Source organism: Eurypyga helias, unplaced genomic scaffold, assembly GCF_000690775.1.
Source record: "Eurypyga helias isolate BGI_N326 unplaced genomic scaffold, ASM69077v1 scaffold18065, whole genome shotgun sequence".
Classification (NCBI taxonomy): Eukaryota; Metazoa; Chordata; class Aves; order Eurypygiformes; family Eurypygidae; genus Eurypyga; species Eurypyga helias.
The window spans coordinates 8,262-17,861 of record NW_010251132.1 but is presented as its reverse complement, the minus strand read 5'-3'; the positions used below and the strand labels follow the sequence as shown (position 1 = coordinate 17,861).

The following is a 9,600-nucleotide window of genomic DNA, read 5'->3' as shown; positions in this document are numbered from 1 at the left end:
GTTTGGTCAGGGTTGTTTTTCCCCTCCTCCCGCCTTGTCTTTCACCCCAGCCCAACAGAAGGCTTCCTTCTCGCTGCCAGCGTGCTCGTTACCCTGCCTGTGTTGTGGGCTCTGTTAATGGGATGAGGCAGCCAAGAGCCGTGCCTTTCTTGCAGCTTTTTTTCACCTGCCAAGGCCATACCTTTTTTCCAGGTGAAAGAGCGGCAGTGACGACTTTCTCCTACTCCAGCACCACTCCTCCCCAGCTATAGGACCCGTGGCCAGTTAAACTCCCGCTGTACAAACTGCTCTTGCAGGTACTTTGGCTTCAGAAAGGCTCCGGCCCTCCATCCCTGTCCCTTCTTAAAATGGGAGTGCCGCGACACCTCCGTTGCTTCTCCCTAAACAGTTGGGCCTTTGTGCCCGGAGCAGGTTGCTGTGGAAACCCCCAATTTCCTCTCTGGCCGGGGCTGGCTGTGGGGCTTCTCAGGAGTATCGTAGAGCAGCTCTCATCAAATCACCTATTGTTTCCCTGCTCCTGCCGCTTATCGGAGGTGGGGATCCCCTTTCAGTGGCACTGCCCCAGCCGGAAGCGCGGTCGCCGCTCGCCGTGCCACCAACTGGGCTGTCCTGGGTTGTCGCCGCGCTCGCTCCGCGTAGAGCTGTCCTCCGACGCGCGGGGTACAACTGATGGCCCTGGGGCTGCGGGAGCTTCTCCGGCCGTCTCCGTCGTCCGTGCCTGTTGGCTGTGTGTGCTCCCCTGGATCTCACAGCGGCACAGGAGCAGTTAAAGCCAAGGGTTTCTTTAATCTGCCGTGTGATGAAAGATTGGCGACTCCTCTCCTTGAGGCACCTCAGCTCTTGCCTCTGAGGTGCGGGGAGGAGAAAAATCGTAGCCCCTTGCTCGCGTGAAGAAGAGCTGGACGGATGCGCTGCCGTCTGCAAGGGCTTCCAGCCAGCTGCTCCCTGGTTTTAATTTCCCAATCTGTGTGCTCCAAGGTTCTTGCTTTGTGTGGGGAAGATCTGAGCTCTTGGGTAAAACACACCGAGTCTCAGTTACTAAAAAGTGGGTAATTACTGAAAACTGGGTTTTTGTAAAAGAGAATAAGAGGGAAGGCAAAGATGGCTTTTGCTTTACATTGGTCTTTTTCTCCTTACACTGCTCCAGGAAGACTGTTCCTACCTAGTTTGTGTTCAGGCTTGTGCTTATAAAGCATGCGTTCTCCGTGCGGTGCGTGTGGTCGGTGCATCCCTGTCCCGATGGGATTTTATATCCACCTGCCTGGGGACTCAGCTCACGTAACCAGCCGTGAATGCCATCCCCTTACCGCTCCCAGCGAAAGCGTCGCTCCGTCCTTCCTGGTGTGCACAGGAGGGGCTGGTTTTGGAGGTGAGGATGCAAGAGCTGAGTGGGTTCCTGGGAAAAATGACGGGTCAAAGGGAATGCGGGGATGCTTGCAGGTGTGGGGAGGGGGTCGACTGTGAGGAACACAAATGCTTCCTGGCCCAGGCCATCCTTACCAAGAAAAGGTTAATTTGTAGTGCTGTGGCCTTCAGCCTTCACGGAATCCTTTAATCACGTTGGTGCGGTGAAATTTCAGCCCTGAAATGGTGCCTTTGTGCGATCGTCTTGGCGTCCGCCGTGGAGCGGGGGTCGTTTTCTTGTCCTTTTTTTTTTTTAATTTTTTTTTTAAATGGCTTCTTTGTTCCCTCCCCGCCTCCCCTCCCCAGCCCTGCATCTGTATCAGATACGATTAAAGGGATAGGGAGGGATGCCGGCCCAGCCTCTGCTAGGCTGCAGCAGGAGCAGTTAACCCCTCTGTTACCGGTGGCGTTCTCGGCCAGGTCAGAGTTGTGAGGACCCTCTTGGATGAGAGGAGAGCATCCCCTTCGCTAGAGAATGGCTGGGGCGGAGCCCACGGGCTTTCACAGCCCTGTTTGGCATGGAGCTCTTTGGCTGGTGTCGCCACTGTTGGATCCATCAAGCCCTTCTGCTGCCGGTGCTCTCGGCCCTGTGCAGGGCTTCATCCGAACGGTGCTGGCAGTTTTAAAAAGCTTTGAACGTGTCCCACGGTTCCTGGACATCCCGCTGCTCTGCTCACCCGCAAAGCCCTTGGTGAACGCAAACTCCCTGGGATCGATCGCCTGCGTTGGCAGCGAAACCAATTGGTTTGTGATTGTGGAGTCTGCTAATTGGGATCCTGCCTTCCTACCGTTGCCCTTGAGAGACGCTCTTAAGCGGACCGGGATCTGCTGGAGGTTTGCTTTCCGAACACCTTCCTAGGATCAGACTACACCCAGGACGTCGCCTTCAACAGGGAAGAAAGTATATAGGCCTGTGCGTGGGTGTGTCCGTGTTCGGGTTCCTGCCTGTGGAAGGCGAGAGCCCGGGGGGTTGAGTTCCTCAGAGGAACTAAGGGTGGCTTCCAAAATACCCCAGTTTGTGTCTGTGGGGAAAAGGGGTATTTCTGAAGGTGCATAATCCCCCTGGTGCTGAGGAACTGAGTGCAGACAGCCCACGCTCCTATTCCGGAGACCGTCAACGGTCGCACTAAGAAATTCTTGGGAAGCACGTGTAAAAGAGTGTTTTCCTTAGTTGCACGCGCTGGATCTTAGCGGAAGACCAGAAATCCGCGTTACTACATTCCTCACTGGAGGAGTGACAGGAGCTGGGGTGTGAAGTCTCCCCTCCGTGAAGGAGTCTGGTAGGGCAGAGATTGCCTGCGTCCTCTCCAAGACAGGCAGAGGAAGGCTGCCCACGGGATCCGTACGGTGGCGGCGTACGTCGTACGCTTACCGGGGGGAAACCCACAGACTTTGAGGAAAGAAGTCAAGAACACACACGTGAAAATGAAACTTTTAAGTTTATTATTCTGTATGTTTAATGCAGAGTTAATGGTGCTAGGGCAGCGTGGAGGCGGGAAAGGGGGGTGGGGGAGGAAGGTGCTACTTGCATAAATAAGGGGACAGGGCCGGGAGAGGTTACATGTGTACAGGGAGCAAACGTTCTACATGATCTTTCCAGACGTCACGAGGAGAAGTCATCCGTAGCTAAGGGAGGCAGGAAGGGCGCCCGACAGTCATGTCTGCAGAGGGAAACAGCGGCACCGAGCACGGTCCGCGTTTGGTCCAAGAATTGTATTTTTCTAGACTGGAATATCCACTGGAAGGTCCCACGACACGTCTCTGCAATCCATTGCCAGGAGTCATCTTTTCCCGCAGCGGCTTTTGTGCCGGTTCGCTCCCTGGCATGAGAAACCACCCCAGTCCCGGAGGTGACAAAGGAGAAGTAAGCAGACTGTCCTCAGGTGTTGGGCTGAAAAAGGGGAGGTTGATCCGACTGCGAGAGCCGGTTGTTTCCGGTTTGAAACCCAAAGGGGAAAACGAACCCTTTTGCATCTCTGTAGGCTTATTTTCTTCAGGCTCATCCAAGGCTGGGTGCGTCTCTACCTTGCTGAAGGCCGCAGGAGTATCTTTCCGTCTTCAGCGCAGGTAGGAGGGAGGCGTTGGCTGACTGGAAGACACGATGAGCAAACGAGCGGGGATGCGCACCCCATCGGCCTGAGCTTGGAGCGGGCGTTCCGAGAGAGTATTGGGATCGGCTCGGGGCGTTGGCAAGTGTGTAGTAGTGTTCTGGGTGCCTCTTCATTTCGGGCAGGCACGGTCAGACATGGAAGAGCAAAGACCAAGTTTGCTCAGAGGATTTGGGGTACTGAGGGGATTAGAGAAGGCTGAGGTGCCAGAAATGCCAGACGTAAGCGGACGATACAGAGTAGTTGTAAGGAAGGAGGATTCACCCACAGCACCTTTAATGATTCGCTGGTCCTTCCCCACCTCTTCCGCAGCCCCGTGCATGAACACGCAGGTGTGCACAGGCTGTGACATCGGCAACGCTAAACCGACGGTGCGGTTCCCCAGTCCTACACGTTCTTCAGGCAAGCCTTAAAATCTCCATACAGGAACGAGCGTGGGATTAAACAGAGACGGGATGGAGAGAAGAGGCGGGGGAGAAAAGCGAGGATCCAGCTGTGGAAATGGGCAGGGAAGCAAGCGCAGGTTGGTCTTCCAACGGGGTTCAAGATTCATGCATGTGTGAATCTTAGGCAGGACTGCTGCACGACGCTGATGGCAGGGAAGCCGGCCGCGCCGTCCTCCCGGCTACTACTCCCGTAACGTGTTCCCCAAGGCTGAGCAACCACCCTTCACCCGCAGCAGGTGACAAAGTGTTGGCCGTTGTGGCCTGTTGGAAACACTTGCTGACTCCCTGGAGCAGTTTGGGGAGGGGAAGGAAGGACGGTCTCTCTCATCCTACAGTCCAGGGTGCGCACAACGGAACCCACCGCGGACCAGTCACTCCATGTCTAGAATCCTCCTCATCTAGAAGGCCAAGAAGGTGTCGCAAGCCAGTCGCATGGCCTGCGTGAAATTGGTAAAGGGCGAAAGGACGAAAAACCTTCCTCCAGGCGGGTGAGCCAGCGACAGCCGGGGTCAAGAAAGGCACTTCTGTGTACTCAGTGGGTTCTGGTGGCTGGATGGCACTGAGTGACCTCGGAGTTCGGAGGCTCTTCTGCCTGTGCTGATTCTTCGGAGCCTTTCCGTCGCTGCTTCGGCCACTGTTCCCCATTCCCTATGGTCTGGAGAGAGTCGTATACACGGGCTGTTCCCAATGTGTGGGACTATGGGACTGTGGCACCGAGGGTGCAGGGTCAGAGATGGCGGTGTAAAGGGGACGTTGGGAAGGCCCCATATAGGAGAAGGCCGAGTAGAGGCCGGAGGCTTGGGTGGAATGGCTATAGTAGGGTCCCGAGGGCTGGTGGTCCGGGTAGTCAAACTGTGGCCTAGAGATGGAGGGGAAGGCCGAACCGTAGTGGGGCAGACTCAGGGATGTGTAAGCTATCTGGGAGGTGGAGGGCTGGTCGGTGTAGTGACCTCCAGGGGCAGACCCCTCCGTTTTCACCTGGGCCTTGGAGTCCACCACCGATGAGGTGGCGGTGGACAAGGAGACTCCGTGCTGCTTGGAGATCCAGGCAGAGTGCCGGGGCGCCCCCGAGGCCGTAGCCAGCAGCCGCCGCGTAGCCCCCAACATGGCCTGGGTGGCCGGCGTGTCCGTTGGGCGGCAGGTATTGGTCGAATTCGTTGACGTCGAAGGTCTCCATGTTGGACATCACCTCATGGCTGATCTCCCCGATGTCCACATTGCCAAAGTCAATGTGTGGCTTTCCCCCTTCCCCCAGGGAACGCCCTTCTCGCTTGGAGTCGGCTTTGCCTGCCTGCAGCTCGGTCTTAGGGGTGGTAGGAGGTGTGGGGGGCCCGTGGCTCTGACCTGCAACGTGAAAAACGTTTTGAGGAGGAAAGAGAGACAAGAGGTGAGTTACCGCTTCGTGCCTGGCTTCATACACAGCCCAGCTCCGCTCCCCCCGGTATGCCAGCAACTGCGAGAGTTGGGTGGAGGGAGAGAGAAAGGGCCAGCCACAACCACACCTTTTCATATCACCTTGTGGAAAGAGGGTGGAGCAGTACCTTGCCTGACTGAGGGAATGCCGGTGAAACTCGGGCACGTCCCTACACTGCTGACTCCAGCAGAGCGTGTTGGGTCAGGAGCCAGGCGTGAGCCACGTCGCCGAGGCTTGCGCCATGGTCGCTTGTCTTCCCTGAGCCTCCGAGCTGCCCGTAACCTGTCAGTAGGTTCACGGAGACCTGGGACTCACCTGAGGGATGCTCCGGATGACCGTCGGACATGGGCGACCCTTCTCCGGGGTGCCTGTGATCCAGGTGGGCGTTCTTGTAGTGGGCCTGGATGGCAGCAGCCCCGCCAGCCTCGCCCTCCACCTGGCCTTCTCCCTCGCCCTGCGCTGCCTTGCCGTTTTTCCGCCGGCGGGGCTGGTACTTGTAGTCGGGATGGTCCTTCTTGTGCTGCATCCTCAGCCGCTCCGCCTCTTCGATAAAGGGCCTCTTGTCGCTTTCGTTCAGCAGCCTGCAGAGGCCAAGGCGGTAGAGAGGAGGGGAAGGAGAGGGGCAGGTACGTCAGAAAAGCAAACTATACACAGCATCGTGGGACGTGGCGTGTAAATCCGGGGTGTTGCCTCATTGGGGGTATTTCCCAGAACAACAGGGACAGCTTGGAAGTGTTTCAGTGGAGACAGCAGTGTTCTTAACTATTAAGCCCTGACACCAGTCCCCCTTCCCCAGCTGCAGGACGCTTCTCACCTCTCTGCCTTCAACACCCTCTCTGGCATTTTAGTTTCGTCCCCAAAGCAGAGCACAGCCTTTCACAGCCACGTAAAATAAGGCCGGGAAAGCTGCTTTCAAAGAACTTGGGAAAATTAAGGGCATCTGGGATCATCCCTCGGACTAAGGCAGCACAGCACACCCTTGCTGTCTGTCGTGCCACCTCCTGCATGTCTCTTGCTCTTCCCCAGACTGTATTTATTCCAGTTTAATCTCCCACCCTCCCATAGACTCCGCTCCGAGTTTGAGGCTCCTCTGAGCACCAGTGGCAGCAGTTGGTGGTGGCTCCACAGTCCCCTTGCTGCTGCAGGGAGCTTGCTGAGCCTTTAAGCATCTTGCCATAGCCTAGAAGGGAATTAAAGAAAATTTCGAAGGAGGGGTTAAACAGTGTATTCTGCCGTTCCTGGTGCTCCTGCTCGCCTCAGACATGGATAATGCAAAAGGCTGAAGCACAAAGGACCGGCCCTTCTTGAACTTAGCTGAGCAGTTGTAAAAAATCTAGCTGTTCCCTCGTTAGCCTTATAGAAATGGATGAGCTTCGGTCTGTGGCTGGAAGGCCCCGTGAGCTCCTTCTCTGTATTCCTGCCAGACCACGGGCTGCTCTGGGTGAGACAGGAAGTGGTGAAACGTACGGCTGGGATGGCTCAGCGCGCTTGGAGATGAGGTCAGCCTCATCGCTCAAGCCGTTAGTGGTGTCCCGGTTGGAAGCACTTCAGTTTCCTTTTATGATTTTTCCCCTCAAATATTCCTGTGACTCAAGGTCATCCTGCTTCCAACCAGAAACCAGTGCTCCCAGAAGGGACCGGTCTGCCCCCGACTTGCAACCCCAACAGCCGTTAGAAACGGCCGGGCTCCCAGATGGCAAAAAATGCTCCGTTTGTGAGACGGCCACACCTTTCCCCCACTCCAGCAAAAGGACTGCCTGGGGATGGGGCTGTGCCAGCACCTTGGTGCCCCCGGCGCCCTTAGCACTGAAACGTGGCCAGTTCCGTAGGAACAAAGATGTTCCTAGATACAAAGGCCTGAACTGGCCTGAAAAACGGAAGACAAAGAGGCAGCACGGCTTGAGGAGCAGAGAGATGAATCTGGCAGGGGATCAAAGGGGTCGCCAGCAAGCAGTGGGTAGGTTTCTAGGCACCCCCTCTCTCCCTGCTCCTTGTGCATCCATCCCCTGGCTGGCAGCCAGAAGGTGTGTGGCACGGGCTGGAGCCCCTTGCAGTGCTGACCTGGGTTCACTCCGGGCAGCCTGAGCAGGTCCCGGCTGCACACTGCATTCCTCCACTGCCTTAATCCCGGAGATTAAAGCAACTGAGCCACCATGAATCCAACACCAGCTTTCCCGTCTCCCTCCCGCTGCTGTACACCACGCTCACGCGTCCCGGAGGGCTCTAATCCCTCAGCCTGCGCTGCTCCAGACGGCCCACCGAGGGGTGTGAACCCAGCCAGCCCTCACAGGCATCGCGGACTGGGAGGAGACCTTGCCTTGGCAAAACCTTCATCCTTGTGGAACGCGTCTCCGCGGGAGACGGAGAACAGAGGCAAACCCTGCAGCCTTGCAACCTGGGACGCTTTGCCACGAGGCAGCCGGGCTCCAGCATCCCTGTGCTCCCAGCCCAGGTGATGCCAAAGCCAAGAAGACGCTGTGGTTGGGAATGAAAGGTCTCGTTCTGTGTGGGCACCTCGGAGCGAGCCGCCCGGGGCTACGCAGGAGTCGGAGCCATCGTGGATGCCCAGGTCCTCCCCCCCCTCCCCCCTTGCCGCCAGCCTGCAGCCAGGGCCGCCAGCGGCGAGTCCACTCCCTGCGTCTTGGCCTTCTTTCCGAGGCTGCCTGCTCCCTCCTCCCTCCCACTGGGATCAGAGCTCAAATCGGCTTTAGCAAAGTGAAACTGGTGCGAGCAGGCAAAGGCCAGGAGATTTCGGGGGATTTGGATTTCACTTGCTTCCTGCCCTCCCCCCTCCTGCTCCCCATACTCCCCGGTCCGTAATGCAAAGGAATCTCGCACGGTCAGAGAAGTTATGGATCACAGAGCAAAGCCCTTCATGGGGCTTAGCCAAGCCCTCACCACCCCCCCCAGCACCAAGCTCACGCCCGAGCCGAGGGGAGAGGGGCAAGCATCCCACGCCCTGCTCCAGGAGGAGGAAGAAGGGCTAAAATCTTACACACACGCTCTCCCCCCGGCCGCTTGCAGCCTCCTGGCACTGCACCGCGCTGCATGCTGGGCAACTGGCTCGGCAGCCAGAGGCCTGACCCCGTGCCGGGACTCAGCTGCCGGTGAGTCAGAGTGGGGATGGGGTCGGGCACTGGGAATGGGGCGGGCAGGCTCTCTCACATATCCACGGCCCCAGATTTTGTGGCATAGCCCTATTCCTTGGGTGCTGCCACCCTGTACAAAGATCCCTCCGTTGGATCTCCTCACCCCTTCCCACCAAGCCTTCCTCCCCTTCCTCCTGTGCCCGGCTGCGTGTTGGCCCCGAATGTGATGCTGGCTGGCGTTTTGGCCGAGAGTCATGCCGACATTTTCAGCAGTCAGCTTCCATTTGGGAGCTGCTCCGTCCCACCCCGGGCAAGGAAAGCAGCCAAGACCAGCTCTCATCACCACTGAGCATGAAAGACCCCTCCTTCTTGTTCAGTACATTTGGTTTGTTGACTGCACCCCAAACGGGTACAGACAGAGGTGGATGGGGCCATAAGCCCCACGGGGCCAGGCGGCTACCGCAGCCATCAGGGAATATCCTGCAGCCCTTCCCACCAAGGGGCGGCAGCCATGGAAGGGGTGACAGAGCCGGAGCGAACACCGGGCTTAAAACCCAACATCCCAGGCCATTGCCCCCTGTTCTGCAGAGGAGCACGTTGGGATGGCAGCGGGGTTATCGCTCAATCTCCCGTCTGCCTTTCGCAAAGGTTTCCCGGCCTCTGCTGTCCCCACCCAGCGCCGATGGCTGAGGACGTGCCCAGTGTCACGGTGATCCACCGGCTGCCTTCGTGCTCGCCAGCGCTCGTCTCTGCCCACCATGCCCTTTACCTGCTGTATAAGCTCGGAGCAGCCCGCGTGGCAATGCCGAGTCGCCCACATTTTCCAAAGCGGCTGTTGATGGAGGCTGTAGGGTTTGGGTGGGGACACGGAACAGCCTTTGCAGGGACCCTTGCCGAATGTTGGAGACTAAGCCGGCCGGGGCTCAAGGCGGCTGCTCGCCGGCTCGCCGTTGTACCGGCGTGTAAGGGCTATACCCTGGGGACAGCGTGGATGAAGGCAGGGGACCGCAACGGAGGCAGACCCAACGGCACTGTGGCTGGAAAGTGAGGCTCAAGGCTGCTATCCTGCTAACCTTTGGGACACTTCTCCTGGACTCTGTGGGCTGATATTCCTACTCCCTGGCCTCACAGAAAGGCAC

General features: G+C 57.8%; 1 protein-coding gene across 1 annotated transcript in view; it reads right to left on the bottom strand.

Annotated features, from left to right (window-relative positions):
• Positions 1-3,858: 3,858 nt before the first annotated feature.
• LOC104509852 (transcription factor SOX-10-like) overlaps positions 3,859-9,600 on the bottom strand; it is an 8,111-nt gene continuing 2,369 nt past the window's right edge. Inside the window, 3 exon segments of the mRNA XM_010151925.1 lie at positions 3,859-5,018; positions 5,020-5,302; positions 5,688-5,953. Of these exon segments, the coding sequence (XP_010150227.1) occupies positions 4,607-5,018; positions 5,020-5,302; positions 5,688-5,953 (961 nt within the window). The 3' untranslated portion in view covers positions 3,859-4,606.